The sequence below is a fragment of the Sebastes fasciatus genome, chromosome 6, assembly GCF_043250625.1.
Source record: "Sebastes fasciatus isolate fSebFas1 chromosome 6, fSebFas1.pri, whole genome shotgun sequence".
NCBI lineage: Eukaryota > Metazoa > Chordata > Actinopteri > Perciformes > Sebastidae > Sebastes > Sebastes fasciatus.
Window position 1 is genome coordinate 13,133,701 of NC_133800.1, and position 17,749 is coordinate 13,151,449.

The following is a 17,749-nucleotide window of genomic DNA, read 5'->3' on the forward strand; positions in this document are numbered from 1 at the left end:
CAATATAATATGTATCCTGCAGAAAACGTTATCCTTTTTGACTGTAATTGACGGCCCACATTGTCTCTCACAAGCATTTATTTCATGGCCCTTGGGACCAAAATGAATCAGAGGTAATTCATTATAAATTGTGGAAAATTCATGCACAGGGTGTTGATGAGAAAAATACATATTCATCAATGGCAGTGGAGCAAGGCAGGATCACAACATCTGATTTAAGGCTCCATTAGCAGTCGAAGCCTGCTAATCCCGACCCCTCAGGGATGATTGTAGAGAATGAATTATAATGTATTTTAAAAGGTAATCAGATCAGTATGGAAATTGCCCATGACCAAGAAAATTGCTCTGCACAAGACAGATTTCACACATAAGAGAGCATATTTTTGACTGGTGCTTCGTCACAGTACCTGTGGGCATGGACGCAACTTTAAATTGAATATTCTACCTAAGTTTAGCAAGGACATACTTTAGAAGGGCCTCGAGACAAACCTATGTTCATATTTCATGCTATATTGTGGGTAATGGTCACAGAATGACACAAGAATGTCTTAGACAAAAAAATAATAATACAAACTGTATTTAGATTAACTTGGCCCACTGACTACAGCCAAACTTTAAATTAGCTAAAAGTAGGATTGTTCTGTCACCGAAATGCCAAACCAATTTGTAAGTTAGCTAACTTCGCCAGCCAGCCCACCTAGCGTTCGCAAAGGAGCCGAATCAAAGACTCCGCTCTTTTAACATGGCTATTAATATTTTGCATTAGCCCTGTTGATTTTATTACTGTTAATTCAACAGCTTAGGTGGCGTAGAAATGCAGGAAATTTGAGAACCCGCAGACCTCCCACCAATTATGTATCTTTCCAAGTTTGCTACCCCTTTTAAAAACATACCCAGGCATCCATGTACACCAGTACTGGTCCCTTACCGCTATGTTGTAAGATACAGGCTTAACAAGCATAACATGCATACATAGGTTTCCCCTAACCTTTATGGATATTGGAAATGGAGTGCATTGAATATAAGCGGTTTCACCTTATTCATTTCAAAATAAACAGTTTTTAGCGACTGTCATGTCTCTTTGCCTGGGGTTAAACTCTTTACTAATGCGAATGGCGGTAATTATCTGTGCTGCTGTCATCAATAATAAACAAATTTTCTACTCGTGACCAATGCACCTGTTATTCTGGCATCAAATATTTATTATCTTTGGAACAGCTGGCTGTTGTGTCATATACTCATCGATTAAATCTTTGAATGTCAGACCTCGCTCAAAGCCAACACATTCTGTTAGCTGGTGTCGAATGTTCATACACTGGCATTTATAGCTCTAATTAGCTTGCTTTGGAATTTAAATTAGTTTTAGTGGTTACTCTTTTAGAGAAAGAACTGTAAGGTCTAGGCAGACAGGAATTTTCCATAGATTTACTACAACTTTAACTTGAGGTTCATTGCACTATAATCAGTACATCTTAGGTGGTGTGCTACAGTTTAAAATGAGAGTAATCAACAAAAAAATAATAGAGAAGAAGCATACATATACAGAGATAGAAAAAGAGATTAGGAAAAAAGTACAATCCTGAAGCTATGACAACAACTCAACAACTTTTTCAAAACACAGCTCCCAGCAGAGCCACCCACCCAGACTAACAACACAATTCCACCCACTGAGTAAAATAACTTCCAAGTTCCTTATGTTCAAAACACCTTTTCCTCAGGCTATTCCAGACATGGGAGGAGAGGAGCATAGATCATAGGGCCTTCATGTGCCATTTCTGTCTGAGTTTGGGGAACTGTCAGCAAAAGAAGAATTAAACAGACCTGGAAGTATGATCAAAAATACATAAATAGAAAAGTAGAAAGCTGTGTCAGGTTGGTTTTAAAATTCATCAAGTGCCTGAGCCGAGGCGAGACAACAGGCAGCAATCTGTGCTGGTGTTTTCACATTTTGTGGAATATGCAGAATGTCTTAGCGCATTTTCTCTTTGTTATATGGAGCTATCAATGAGTCTCCCCGTTTTCTGCTGACATAAACGCTATAATATACTCTTACTTTATATAATCTTTGTCTGTCTCAGGTCAAACATCCATACCAGCTCTATAATTAAGTATTTTCTGGTTCTTTATGGCATGAAAGACAGCGGACAGTGATGAGAGCAGGCTTTACAGTACTTAGGCAAAAAAAAAACTTTTGCAGTGGATACAAGCCATATTCAGTGAATACATTATTCAACATGTCTTATAGAGAATATTTTCCCTCATGTTTCATTTGCAACATCTGTCATCTCTGGAATAATCTCCAAAACCATTTGATGGTCCTTCAAATAAGAAATGTCAGTTAAAGAGAAAATAGTCCCAAAATGGTAAGTTTTTAAATTTTAACACTTTGAGATCAAATAGCAAAATTCATATTTTTCACTTCTTTGCATATCTAATATGAAGTCTGTGTGTGTGTGTGTGTTTGTGTGAGTGAGAGAGCAAGTGAGACAGAAGACTAATTTTGCCTCAGCAAATTCTGACTCATGGCAATATTGTCTAATTTCCAATACTTTTGTTCATATAATATTCATTCACTCATTATTTCATGCTACTTCTGCCAAGAAGATGTATGATCATTGGCAAGAAAAAGCACTGACTGAAACAGAGATGGGCAGGACCTGGTTGTTTTTATAACACAACATCCTATAAATACCAATGCATGTTGTTTTCTTATAAATTTAAATATGTGAAAAGGCTGTGGCAAGGCTGTGCATCTATCCAGTCACATTGTATTCAGCTTAAGCTCTCCTCAAATCCCACTGACAATGCAGAAGTCAAAAACACTACGGATAACTTGGTTACTGCTTATGCATAATTCATGTTTAGAATATGAACATGTATGACTTTATACTGATGCTATAGGATTATGCTGTAGTGTCCGTTTTTATGCTTTGTGTTTCAGTAACCAAGCATTACAGGCATATTTTAACCATGAGAAAACAATTGCAATGATTTTCATTTTCTTAAACTCATCGAGTTATTAGTCCTTTATGAGCTGAGTAAGTCCAGGAAAGCCATTCATAACCCAAGACAAGCAATATTTGTTATAAGACAATGGTCTCAGGGCAACATAGCCACTCTATTCTTCTGACTACACAAAGTGGGAGCAATAGGGAGATGTATGCACCAGCAAGGAGCCTTGTTGGCGATGGCTGGTACACTCACCCACATGTACTAGACTGAAAAAAAGGTAGTAGAGCAAGAAAATGTTAAATAATGCAGAACACCGAATGAGCATGTTGGTTCAGAGAGTATATCCGTGAGCTTGTGTGGTGAAATGCATGGATGTGCATGGGTGAAGACATTCTACTGAGAATCCGGCAGATGTTGAACTATATATCCTGCTGAGCTCACATCACGACAGGGACATAAAACCCACAAATCACAGAAAAGCAAGGACAGAGACTCATAATAAAGTCACATAATGAAGAGATGAGCCAAGAAGCTCATGATAACTCTTATCTCTCATCACAGTTTGGCTTAAAACCGTTCTTTTTCACATTTACGGTTTCGCATATGTGGTCTTTATAGGCGCAAACATCAACTGACATAATACACTCTGTTGTCAATTTATCAGACCACAAGAATCTGACTTTTCAGTTCAGCAAAGATACAAGCTTTACAGCAGGGTTTCCGTCAGAAAAGTTGGCGACGGAGCAAAACTTTGAGGAACGGCTTGTCAGAATAGCGCTGGTCCACCTTAAACGTCAGCCCACCTTCAGCGGACCTGAGCCGAAGTTGTGGCTAACTTTGGGCTAAACCCCTTCAGTAAACAGACTGTGGCAAGCATACATGGGAACTTGGTTTGTGTCTTGAGGAATTGTAGCATTTATTTACCAATAGCCTAAACTGTACACACTGCACTGCTATGCTCACAGCTAGTTACTGCTGACTTCATACAAACCGTTAGATTGTCACACTAACGTTAAGCAGACAACCTATGCACCAAGTTATTCCTTAAAGGAGTTTGATACTTGTATAAGACATTTTAGTTTAAAAAACATCTTAAAAATATATAATCCCCAATGCTTAGGCCTAGCAGGGAGTCAACTTGGGGCTGGCGGGCCGACAAGTCTGCAATACATTTGCGGAAACCCTTTTTACAGTACATCATGCTATTTGATAAATGTTTTTTTTTTCGTTCAACAAAGTTATACCTGAACTAATAATTTTGTTGAACAAAACATTCAAATCATTGATTACCCACTACTTATGCTGTGTTTACACTACGAGCGACACAGCAACAGGCTGCAAGCCATTTTCAGTGGAAGCCGGTGACATGAAGGTATAAACTGACGCGCTACAAAGAGAGTTGAGCTGGACTCAACTTTTTTTCAGCGCTCCAATTACGCGGGGAAGCATCAACCAATCATATGTTGTTGTTTCACTCTGTTCCGTTCCATCTACAAAAATGCTGTTAAGTTCCAGTGCTATTTAACGACATGACTACGTTAACAACCGCTTGAGCAACACTTTAATGGGGACTCTGCGACAATGTAGCTGGCGACGCTTGGCCGTTTTGTTGCTTTTGACGCTTCTGTGTGAACATAGCATTATTAGTGCACAATCAACAGGCGCAGGCTGTTTTGAAGCCAGAACTTGTCACAATGGCCGAAGAAAGAATAACCAGTGGCCTGCACCAGAGTAGTGGCAGTTTAACAAATTACAGTACAGTGTTTGGAAAGCAGGAACAATTACAGAAACTGAAAACGGTTTCAGTTTAGGCACTTCTTGGTTAAGGTTAGGGAAGGTTAGATTTAAGCACCTTCTAAATTATCTTCCATCCTCTAATCACTGTCTGCCATATCTCTCATCTCCCTTTTTCTCCTTCTGCCAAGTCTTGAACTTTTGGAACAGCTTCCAGTTTACATCTAACATCAGGGCCTAATGCATCTGGATGGGAGGTGATCTCTGTGACAAATGACCTCACAAATAACTCTGATAGAGAAATGACAAGGTCCAAGTCATCTCTCTCTGTCTCCACATGTCCCTCTGACCGCCTGTGTCCGTCTTTTATTCCTTGTATCTGTCTCTCTCTCCCTTGCCCTCCTCACAATCTTACCAGAGAGAGAGAGAGAGAGAGAGAGATGCGATCATCAATCTCATCCACCAATCTTTACCGTCTCCTGACACTTCATCTCAGAAACCTCTCTCCACTTGATGTCTGACTAAATTAGATTAAGAGACTGCTTTGTCAACCTTCCCGAAGAGGAGAGAGAGAGAAACTCTGGAAAACTAATTTCACTCACAAACTAAAATGGAGGCCGACACTTCCATATTGTATAATGTGATAGCTAAAGCAATTTTCCACACCTATTGTAGCTCAGATCTCATTGAACGAATGAATGAGTGATAATAAGGACACATTCAATCATCAGTTTCCAAATATTTTGACCCCTTTTCACAATGTTTTTGTCTGTATTTTGTCAGAAATGTATTTAAAAGTGGTGCCCCGATCAGCTCCGTTGTTTTGGGGGGTCAGTGAGGTAAATCATGTGTAAAGGGACACAGAAGACATATAACATCGATCAACCTGTCAGTGAAACTTGGTTAAAGACAACAATAATTAGGTTTTCAAATCTGCAGGCTGAATTGTGAATCAGTGCGTCTGATACATGTGGTGAGTGCATAATTAATTGACAAAATAATGTTGTACCTGCAATACAAGTGAAGGTTGAGCAGTGTCAGTGATATTATTCCAATAGAGAAAAATAACATACTTGCAGAGAAATACAGCTTTAAACCTTTTAAGCTTTTGGCATAGTTTTATCATAAGAAAATTAAGCTGCTGGGAAGGTAAACACTAAAATAGTTTCTCAATCTGTTCGTCCGTTAAGGTTTGTTAGATTATGCAGATGCACTGGTTCAACTTTGACCTCCTGAACCAACTACAGTGTAGAGTTAAAGCTGAAGTAGGCAAGTTGGAGCAAATATGATTCAAACAAGTTATTTTTATAAAATGGTCACTATATCCTGACAGTAGTGCATGAGTCAGGTAATCTGAAAAAAATCCTGCGCCTCTGTGTCCTCCGGTGCTCCTAATGGCATCTGATTGTGAAGATTTCACAGAGCGGAGGAAAACAACCAATCAGAGCCGAGCTGGAGCCTTGCAGTCTCTGAGCAGCTGTCAATCACTCGCAAACTCCGATCAAACGGTCAAACTAGGCAGCGCTGATCAAATATGGATCAATATCATGTTACTGTAATGCCTATTTCTCGCCTCAAATGTTTTCAGAAACATCTTGTGCATCTTGTGTACTGTTTGCTCCGGCTGGTGGGCGGTGCTTGGTATTTCCTCAACTGATCTCAACATGGCTGCTTGTGGATGCTTTTGTTCCTTGATTTGTGTGACTCTGTTATGTTGCAGTGTCACCTGATCTCAACAATTACACCAACATAACCTAAAACTAAGAAAATAAGGCCAAGGCCACAAGTGATTTCCATAATGCTGTGCTGCTGCTGGATTTGTACATAGGCAGTTGACCTAACCTTGAGAAAAAAAAGGTTAATTGTTGTGAGTTTGTGTTGAAGTCGTTCTGCTCTCTAGTTGACAAAAATCACTTAAAGCAGGCTTAAAGTTTCCCTTAACACGTTCCAAGAGAGTGAAACCTTGAGAAACATTATTGTAGTCCTCTGGCCAGCACAGTGTACTGACTTGTGTTTTTCCATGCTACACTTACAAGGCTAAGACTTCACACACACACACACACACACACACGCACACACACGCACACAGCCACAGTAACACGCTTATACACAAATAGTGACACTAACACACTCACACAAAAACACCCCATCTTTCACCCCCTCCCTGTCACGCCTCCAGCCAAATTAGATTGTGATTGCTCTTTCTGAGGTCACTTTTAATTAAACTGAGATGAGAACATGACACATGGGATTAAGCCCCATCCTATCACTTCAAATTATGAATTCATAACTAATGCTGGAGCCTATTGCTTTCAACCATGACCTCCATATCATTTATGTATAAGAGCAAAGGAACTCCCCTAATTGTCTTCTCCTGCAGATAAAGAGCACAACAGCAGGGGGTGAGGAAGTCTGTGTGTGTTTCAGTGCACACGTGTGAGATTAGGAAGGGAGTAGTTGAACACACATATGTAAGGCAATACATATATATAAATATATCTATTCTGTTTTTATGTAAGTTGTGCTGTATACCATTAATACTGACTTGACTACAGAGCGATATAAGCATAAAGCAAGAAAGAGAGAGAGGCCAGAGGAGCAGAAACCGAAGAATATCGTCTTATCTCTCATGTTAATTTTCATCAGTGCCATGCCATGTTCAGGGCATCATGAATAATATTACATTGAACTCGACAGGACCAGCTACTATAATTTTAGCTGATCTGATTAATTGGTGGAGAGCTTACTTGAGTCAGAGAAAGATCCATGAGCCTGATTATATATGTTTTCCACTGCAAGTTGCAGTGCGGATGTATTCAGTTAGACAAAGTTTGACCAATCAATTTCTGATTGATTCCAGTCCGGCAAGAGCTGCACTAGCCTACACAGCTCTTTTCTATTTCTGTATCAAAGCATTTAGATCCACAAGACATGCTAACCTCTCAATAAATAGGGCTGTGAGAGTATTTTTGAGTTAAAGATTTCTTGTGAGAAAAGCCTGAACTACGGTTACTGGTGTTTTCCACTTAAACCGGAAAACGTGGGAACAAAAAGCAGCCTCCTTACCTCAGTGATAAAAGCCTTGGCAGTAGCTGGGCTCATGAACAGCACGGCTCTGCGTAGTGTATCCCTGTAACGATGCAGCTCCTCCACACGCATTGTTCTGAACAGACTTGTGATCATCATGTTGATATTAGATTCCACCTTCTGAAGGGATACGTCCATTCCCTGCTGAGAGGTGCGGTCCAGGAAATCTTCAATACCACGGATATCTGGGGGAAGAGATAAAGGTGTGACTATATATTTGGCTATAGAGGGACATACACATATCTCTGAAAGTAATATGCATCAAAAAGAGCACAGGTAGACGTACGCCTGCTCCTACACACAGATTTAGTGCAAACATTAAGACCGTCACTGATCACTTTACACCGTATTCTCTGCTGTAGCTGATTGGTTACCTCTCTGCATGAACAGCTTCAGTAAATATCTCAATTCAGGAGCTCTTACTGGCAGTGATTCCTTGCTCTCAGTACATTTGTATTGCTCAAATGTTATCTTTTGTATTAATCTGAGCGAAGGCTTTTGTTGTCAGCACCATGCATCTGTCAGTGCTGAATGCCTTTCTTTCTAGAAACTTGAATATACAAAGCATTATGTAGACATGTCTTCTCTTACATGCTAATACAAAGACATGAAAACAAAAGCATATGGTGGTGACTCATCCAACGTGAGAGGCATGTTTTTTGCCCCTTTGGTCTATTGATGTAGATACTTTGGTCTATTGATATTGATAGACTACTATCAAAAGCAACAGTCCAAATTCCACTATGTATTGTACATGAGTGTGATGGACTGGTAGTAAAGTGATGGATAGATAGATTACAGTAGCATATTAGAAAATATATTATATCGTGCAAATTCAGAACTACTTTTAACACATATCTAAAAATTATATTTTTTCAGGCATTTTCAACAGAGTCAAAATTTCCTGTTTTCAGATTTCTGTTTCCCTTTTTTTAATTGAGCAGTAGCTAACTACTCGTGTTGGCTAATGCAACATTTAGTTGTAGCAGCCCTGAAGGACTGTTAAGCTAACGGCGAGAATGGATTAAGACTGGGGGTCACGGCAGCGGCAGGGCGTCGCCGGGATGGAGAGCTGGTGGTGCGTGGTGGCCCAACGTGCTGCTGCACTCCACTCACCCGGCACTGGATAAGTATGGGCAATGGACTACTGCATGGGCTGCACAGCATGGAGGGTGTTCTCACTGTAATGCACTGGGTGCTGCGTCACACACACACAAGGTTCATTCCCATCCAGAGCCCGCAGCGAATGTTTTTAAGAAAATCTTGTAATCCATTATTTTACTGCTTAATTTTTCATTGAACACAAGAAAGTAACCAACTAGTGTAAAATGACACCACGCCGAGGGTTGGTCTTCCTATTGTAAGAAAGACACACTGTATGAGTGTAAATCTTTGACCATGTCTGTCCCAATTCATGTACACATGTGTATGATTGTATTGAGTATACAGTCTGCGTATTTGCATGTATGTGTGTTTGCCTGATTGTATGTGTCTTCTGCGTGGTACTGTGAACAGGGACATACAGTAGCAAAACAAGCACATGGGACTAAATTTAAAATTTTGTAGTGGCACTAAACGTTTTTTTAAATGGAATTTATCAGAATAATTCCATGGGCAAATTCTGACCAAACATACAATCAAAGTCACCTTAATTCTCATTTTGTGTAGCTGGTATCTCATAAAGTTGCTATCCCTGCTATGCTGATGACACTCACGGTCAGTCTTGACAATGTAAATGTTGATCGTAACTTTCTCCAGCTGAATAAAACCAACTCAGAGATGATGTTCGTGTTCTCTAGCGATTAAAAAACCCTAACCAGCTCGCTTAAGTGTCTTTATTCTGAAATACTGACATGCAAGAAAGTAAGAAGTGTAAGGAATGTTCTTAAATTTAAATCTCATATTGGTCAAACCAGAAGTGATGCATTTTAAGCAAACTTTTCTCCCAGTCCAGATCGTTTTCAGTCTAAAATGGATGCTTTAATACTCTAGTTTTGTGACACAAAAACAATCAATTGAACGTCATGCAGATAGGGACAGGGCTTTGTTTTTGAGTTGAATATCTGTGAATATCTAAGCAGTTTAAAACGGAGCCAAAAAATGTCCAATTTTTGCTGAAACCACTATATGTGTATATTCCTTCCGGGACACTAAGAGAACAAATAACTCATGAACCTGTTAAAAGTTTTAGATTAAAGCACCAAAACACTGTAATTATCTCTATTAAGAGTTATATTTTTATTATAACAAAATCAGGATGCTGGTGAAAGTAATATTACTGCTGGACTCGTCTTCTCTTAATGAGCTACATTGCAGGTCAAGGTAATACTAATTAAGGCACTTGGTTGAGACCACTACTAATGATGTCGGAGGAGGTGTGTGTGCGTGCGTGCGCGCCCGTGAGTGTGTGTGGGTTATGTAAAGCAACTACCTAATGATGTATTTGATATGGAAAACGGATGACACTGCCGTCATTGCCAGTGTCATGACTGAGCAATTAACTGGATTGATTAGACTTGTTAAGGGCCAGAGGGCTGACGCGATGGTGTGATTGCATCAATGCCAAATTTTGGAGGTTTAACAACGTATTAAGAGGAGAGACAGCATGCAACAGCATTGATTCAGAAAGGGATTAATTTAGAAAGAAGTCAAACAAAATCCTGTGCACACACATTTCTAACAATACCAAGCAGGCTGTGAGCTCAGAAGGTTAAGCAAGGACAGTGGGATACATTTTGAAAAGTTTGTGTTTGTAAGACATCAATTCGACACCTTTCCCACACTGAGAAGATTAAGAAGGAACGTTGTCAGTCTTTCAGCAACAACAATATGACAAGGAAAAACATGACAGCAAAGTTATTAGTTTGTAGAATATTTCTCTTTTTTTCCTTTCCCAAACAACACAGCAGCACAGATATACAATACATACATACAAATGCAGAGCTCCGGAAGACAACAGCTGGGCACTCAATCGGTTTACAAGGGAGTTGTAAATTGGAGCAGACCTGTGTATTTGTCTGCGCATACACGTGCGTGCATGCAGATGTGCATGTCTTGCTGTGTTAGCACAACAAATGAGCGAGCGCTTGAGTTTAGCTTGATAAAATATATATATATATATATTTTTTTTTTTGTTAATATTATTTCAATGTATCCATGTCAACTGACATGGTTTGTCTAATAATTGTGACCTTGTATGTCTTGTGTTTGTTTGTGATGATTAGAAAGGTAGATGAGCAAACAGAGACGTCGAGATGGCATCTTTAATGGTCAGAAAACGCAGCTCTAATCCGTGCAGGAGAACTGAGTTATCAAGCCATTCAAATCTAATTACTATTATTAATTAGCAGAAATAATCATTTGTAGTAATTGCTGTTTAACTATATTATCATTGGCAACACAATCATCATCGACAGTGCTGTGACTCCTAATGAGCTACATAAGATGATTCAGCTGTAAAAACATAAAAATAAAAAATGTATTAATTAAAAAAAAAACCCGGAGCAGCTCACATATCCATCAATACAAACAGGCTAATGCAAATTTAAGATAACACGTAGCCCAATATGGGGTATATATGACATCCTCATTTACTTACAGTTGTATGGACAAAAATCACGGTACATACAGTATTGCCCTTCAACTGAAGTTCATTTCAAAGATGCATTTCTTTACACACAAAAACAATAAAATGTCTGTGCTTTAGTTTACCATGACTTCCTTTCATCCCAATAAAAGCTATTCACATTCTTATCCTCATCAATAAACACCAGAGCAAACACAGTCAGAAAGATTTATGGTTGCACAAACACATACTGTACGAACAGAAACACACAGTACACGCTCTATACTTTTACCAGTCTAAGCAGATTTAAGCTTAGTTCTTCAATCTCCATATTTATCATGGCACAGCCACTGCCATTCATAATCAATGGCGCCAAGCTACATAAACACTTTACACCGTCTCAGACATACACAGTCTGTCTGATTTATGTTCGCTATGCTAAGAAAGCTTTGTAAATCAACAGAATCAGAAAGCTTTTGTCAACAGAGAAAGAATAAATTAAATAATGTAGAGAACCCAAAGAGCAGAATACTCGGTTGCTTATTGTTAAGCTTGTTCCTGTTTTTGTTTTACATTACAAAATCATTTGTGCCACTCCAGTTTTCACCAATATGTGCTGATCAATTGGCCTGCGTGTGTGTGTCTGTAAACGTTGTCTTTGTTTTATGTCATGTCTGTCTATTTTAGTGGCTGTATTATAGGCCTATTTGCCGCCTTGCACCTGCTAGTGCACCTGTCAGCCATTCTCTCTATCTGTCTACTTACCTGCTGACAGACTAGAGGGTCGCTCTGGCTTTATTTGCACTCATCAATCCTTTCTCCACACTGGCTTAAAGTCCAGGTTGTACAGTCTGTCTAATACATTCGCCTTGCTCCACTCTGTGAAGGAGCTTAAAAAACAAACCCAACTGTCTCACTCCATACAGCTCACTATATTGAACACTTAAAACATGTATTTGAAAATATCTTGTACAAGCCATGATATTTGACTTGGTTATGGATAATGTGAGACATACTAAGATGTATATAAGCTATAAACAATCATTTAAGACTAACTTAAAGGAACGGTCTGAGGATTTGGCGACGTCTAGTGGTGTGGTTGCAGATTGCAACCAACTGAGTACCCCTCCACTTGCTCCTCCCTTTACAAGACTGCGGTAATGTGAGCCGCCGAGTGCAAAACCGTGGTAACGCCGGACGCCTCGCTCAGAGGCAATCCTTACCATAATAACACTACTTCAGGAGCAACGGAAGTCAGACGGCGGCTGGCAGTACCACGGTTTTGCACTCTGTGGCTCACTTTATCGCATTTTCACAAGCGTGTCGGAGAACTACGGTGGCCTTCAGGTAACTTAAAGACTCAAAAGGCTCTCTTCAGAGCCAGTGTTTGGTTTGGCTGTTTTGGGCTACTGTTGAAACATGGCGGAGCAACATGACAGACTCAGTGAAGAGGACAAGCTCCCTATTTACATATAAACGGCTCATTCTAGGCTAACGAAAACACAACAATTCTTAGTTTCAGATGATTATACAATCATGAAAACATAGTTATGAATATTATATTCCTTTTCTACTAATAGATCCCCCAAAATGTTACACAGGGTTCCTTTAACAACCACCAAGCCCCAATTACATTCACATTTACAAGTGCAAAACAATAGAATAATTAACTACAATAGATATCCACACTCAGGTGATCCTTGGCAATGTAAGAGCTCAGCTGCTGTGGTGTGGGATATATTCAGTATTGGAATGTTTTATGACCGCCACAAGGAGGAAAAAAAAAAAAAAGTAATTGACTTTCAAATGTGGACATATTCTGGTCCAATTTTACACATTAATAATCAAAAGCATCCTAATTCCCCCATCAGAGTTTGGTTGAGTTCCTGCCTCCTGCCGTTCAAACGACAACGCTTGAGCACGTACGCCCCACTGCTGAGCGGATCATTGGCCGTCAGCTGCTTTCCATCAAGGAACTTCAGGACACCGTAGCGGATAAAAAGACGGGTAAAATTGCCACCGACCTTGCCCACCCAGGCAACCATCTGTTTGAAAAAACATTCCTCCGGGAGACAGTACCGGTCCATTAACACCATGATCACCCATCACCTCAACAGCTTTTTCCCCAAGCGGTCACCTTACTGTACCACTCCTCCCAATTCACCCATGTAAAGACACACTGCGCATCCCCACAGTCCCACACCTCTTCATCCTCCTCTAATAGTGATGACTGTACTACTGCTGCCATGCTATTCCCTGCCGCCAAAGTGTTTTTTGCAACATTTAAAAGAAAAACTTTCAGAGTGTCTATATGACCCTGAGTCACTTCAGGTTTTGTACACTATGTCACTTCACATACTTTTCTTCTAAATTTAGAGACACCCAATTGGGCTAGTTTTCTTCAAATGTATCCATACTGTGTACTGAAATGTTGATTGTAAAGTTTATTTAGCAATATTCCTCTTTGTTACCTTTCATAATGAAGAACATAAGGATTTAAATGGCATGACACCTTACGTACAATAGAGCTCCAGCCATGTCTCCATTGGTTACCTTCTCCCACCTTCCGATATGCCACTGTGGATTATTGCTTTTCAAGTGTTATATTGTGGAAGTGGAACTGAAAAGGCATTTTGCAAAGAACACTTCATCAACTGGAATGGTTTCCATAATTCCTTATAGAACAAGGTTGATGTTTGTATGGTATGGTTCTGTGTGTGTCCCTTTCCCCCCATTCGTCAGGCCTCCCTTCTTTCCCCTCTATCCCATCTATCCTCCAAGTCCCCGGCTCAAAGTGAAAGCTAGAGTTAATGTAGTGTAGCAGCCAACAGCATGCAGGGATTTCACCTGCATGTACCGACCAGCTCAGTGGTACTCTGTCTGTGTTCAGACACCCCCACTCCTTTTCTCCCCTGCTTGCTTTCCCCTCAATCCTCTCTCTTCCCTTGGCTTTTCATCTGAAACCTCCCTCCGTTTCCCTTGTTTGCTTTGTGTTCTCCGGGGCTGAATCTCATTTTGAGAGTGTGTAAAGTCCAAGCTGTTTTTTCCAAAGGCGAGCTTTGTGCCATGTGTAATGTCCGTCAATTCCACACTGGAGACCTGTGTTTGCATCATACCAACAGTCAGTCCTTTTAACTGTGAAAGTGATTTATAACCAAACCTTCATCCCGTAAAATTCGCAATGACCATGGACCTTCCCTTAGCTTATCCAAGTAGTCTTAGGGCCCTATCTTACACCCGGCGCAAAGTGGCGCACAGCGCAGCGCAACTGCCATTGCAAGTTTCAGACCGACGCAGTTGTCATTTTCACGCCAAGCACCTACGTTGTGTAAGTACCGAAAAGTAGCCCATCTGTGTGCCCACGGGCGAGTTGATCTTAAAATGAAGTGTGGTCAGGTGCTTTGTTGGCGCATTGCTATCCTGAGGCAGCATATAGTGATTGCGCCATTGACCTACAAAAACCTTGTCTAAAGTCTGGCGCAGTATTTTCCTGCTATTTAAAGGGTGCATTATTCAGATAGTAATATGCGTCTACACAAGTGGGTTCACAACAGTGCAGTGGCCGGCTGCAAGCCCGTGCGTAATGCATCTCCGGAGGATTCCGCTCAGCCGGTCCGAGCCCCACATGGGTTGCATCGGAAAGCAATAAAGTTTTCATTATTTATCAATACATGTTTATCATATTTAGCCTAGTGCTTATTATCATATATTGAATTTTGCTCCCCGTGCCGCTTGCACCGGTTAAATAGGTTATCGGTGCATTTGCTCATATGCAGTCAAATGGAGTTGTTGACGGGACAGAGGATTGGGAGACGGCGGAGGCAGGGGGTCCACTGGCCGAGCACCACATACATCTGCTCGCTCACTTTTACTTCACGCACGAGCAGATCCGTTTCCTCAGCAGAAACCGTCTCGCTTCTCCAATTTGCCGAATCCGCCTTTTAAATAGCAACGTGCGTCATGAACTTTAGACCATTCGCTATAGATCGTTAAAAAAATCGGGCACTTAGTCTTAATGCCCTATTTTGTCCTTTACAAATCGTTAATGAATAGATATGTGTTTGCAATTTGTCAGTTAAGTGATTTGTTTATGCACTGCATGAAAAATATTACCAAAATAAGCTATAGAAGCAAAGATTAAGATCAGACTCTTCTGTTGATATAATCACTGGTCAAGACAATGCACATGGTTTTAGTGTAAAACCATAAAGCAGTTGTTGGAGTCTGCACTGAGAGCATCCCTTTAGAGGGAGGATAGCAAAGCAGAAAACATTGATATGAACTTTGCACCGTGAAGAAATAAAATGGACCAACAGTCCAAAAGGAGGTGTTAACGCATCCGGTATTAGAGGAGACTCCCCTGAGTGTGGAGTCAGGGGTAAACATCAAACATCTGCAAATGAGATTCAGCCTATGTAACTCCCTGGTTGTCTGTCAGAGCCTGCCTGCTCCCCTCTTCACCCTCTCTCCCTCCCTCTGCTTGACTTGTGAATCTTCCCCACCATCGAATAGTAAAGAAAATACCAAACTTTGGGTTTGTGCACTTTTACTCTACATCTGACTTTACAGTTTCAGGCCTTTCTCCTTCCCGCCCTTCTGCTCTGTTTCAACCTTCCTATCTCTGCCTAAGGCATTTAGAGCCTGGGCATGTAACTTTTGTTGGAACGCTATTGGGGAATATCCAAGCATAACTTGTCGTGACTTTGGAAAGAGGGACTGCACATCCATTCACCCATTCATTGCAACAGCTCGACTACCAGAGCTACCAAGTTTTCCCAATGACTGGTGCTTGTTCTCCAGGAGAGAATAAAGCTTGATCGCCCATTGTCCATATCAGAAGGTGAGTGTTTTGCTGCCATGGAATCCATGCTGACATATATTAGTTTCGCGAAAGTGGCAAGGCAAGCTGAAGGAGGAGTAGAGTAGGGTAAGGTAAGTGTGACCTTGCATGACTTTTCTATCCATTTAATGTCGGAGTGATGTTTTACATGGCAACTTGGGTCGAAGCCAAAGTGGGTAGCAGAGTAAAAACGTAATTTCAATAGATGGTAGTACATTGAAGGGTTTTATAACTGTGTTTTTTCTACTTGTGTAAGGTATTCTGTCAGTAATGTCAAAATATTGGCATGGAGTAACACATTTCAGCTATAAAATGAAAAGTCACTATTTTTTCCACAAGGAGTTGCAGTCTATTTCCCTGACAGGTAATAGTGATGTTAGATTTGCGAATGAATCGTTCTTTTTGAACAGCTCTTAACGAGGAACGAGTTCATTTGATTCGCAAGCGGGTGTGAATCCAAAATCCTGCTTCTGTATGGTGCATGTGTAGTTGTGCATAAGAGCAAGGTTAACTTCTGAAAGCCGCTGCTCCAGACTCTTGTTCAGCGCGACTCTTGTTCAGCACGCACCACCTGAGCTGAAGAACGAGTCCTGTTGTTGTTGTAGGTGAGCCAAAACAGTCACGAATGAGTCAGTTCACTAGTGGCGGGTGAACGACACGGACCTTAAAAGAACTGGTCTTCTCATCACTAACAGGTAAATTTAACATTTAACCAAAATAGTCACCCCCTAGAACTTTATATGTCATTATTTTACTATTATTTATTACTGTGTTACAACATTGAATAACAGTGGATGCAATTAGGATTTATTGATCCAGATCAACTGAAAAAAAAATTACATTTTAAAGGAACCACTAAACGTCATTTTCAGGCAGGCATTATGGAAAGGAGGAAAAGATTATCAGTTTCAATAGAGATGCTTTTTTATGCAACTGCCTTTCATGCTATCCCCTCCGTGTTCTGCTGTTAGACCAACATCCTTATCTCTTTGCTTTGTCTTTCCCCTCAGCCTTTACCTCTGGCTATCCTTATCCCTGCCCCAGGCATTTCACTGTTGTATGGCTCAAAGGCAGTGGTTCTTAAAATATGGATTGAGCCTGAAATGGAAAGCAGCCTGTTTCTCGTAAGCCTAAGCCCGGAGAATTAAATCATCAGCTGGAGTTGTGGCTGAAAATGTTCAAGTACCCGGCTCTAGGGATCTGAACTTAAACTTGGGAAGTTTACCTCCGTATAGGAAATAAAATGCTTTAGGCCCTGAAGCATCGGTAGTCTTCCCGACTGCCTATTGCTCTCTAAATTGTCTATTCCTTTAGATCTAAGTGCCTATCTCTGTCCACCACTCGTTTGCTTTATTTCCCTCTTTCTCTTCCACTCTTTTTTCTTTCAAAGCCCCGGGCTTCGCATTCCCAGAGTCCCCATAGAGAGCTTAACCAACACTTGTAAAAAACCAACACTCTATAAAAGGCTTGGCACCTTTTAGGTGTGCATCACCTTCCCTATCTCCCCAAATCTTCTCCAGCTTTTAGTCCTCCCTCGCCCTCACCCCACACACCCTCTTCTCTGACTTTCA

At 40.6% G+C, this 17,749-nt stretch overlaps 1 protein-coding gene across 6 annotated transcripts in view; it reads right to left on the minus strand.

The window, feature by feature from the left end:
• grid2 (glutamate receptor, ionotropic, delta 2) overlaps window positions 1-17,749 on the minus strand; it is a 564,677-nt gene that overhangs the window by 222,277 nt on the left and 324,651 nt on the right. For all 6 annotated transcript variants that reach the window (XR_012594250.1, XR_012594251.1, XM_074637696.1 and 3 more), the window contains exon 4: window positions 7,753-7,958. Coding sequence is in view for 4 of the 6 variants with exons in the window: in XM_074637696.1 (XP_074493797.1) it covers window positions 7,753-7,958 (206 nt within the window). In the remaining 2 variants the exon portion in view is untranslated. The remainder of the gene's footprint in view (window positions 1-7,752; window positions 7,959-17,749) is intronic.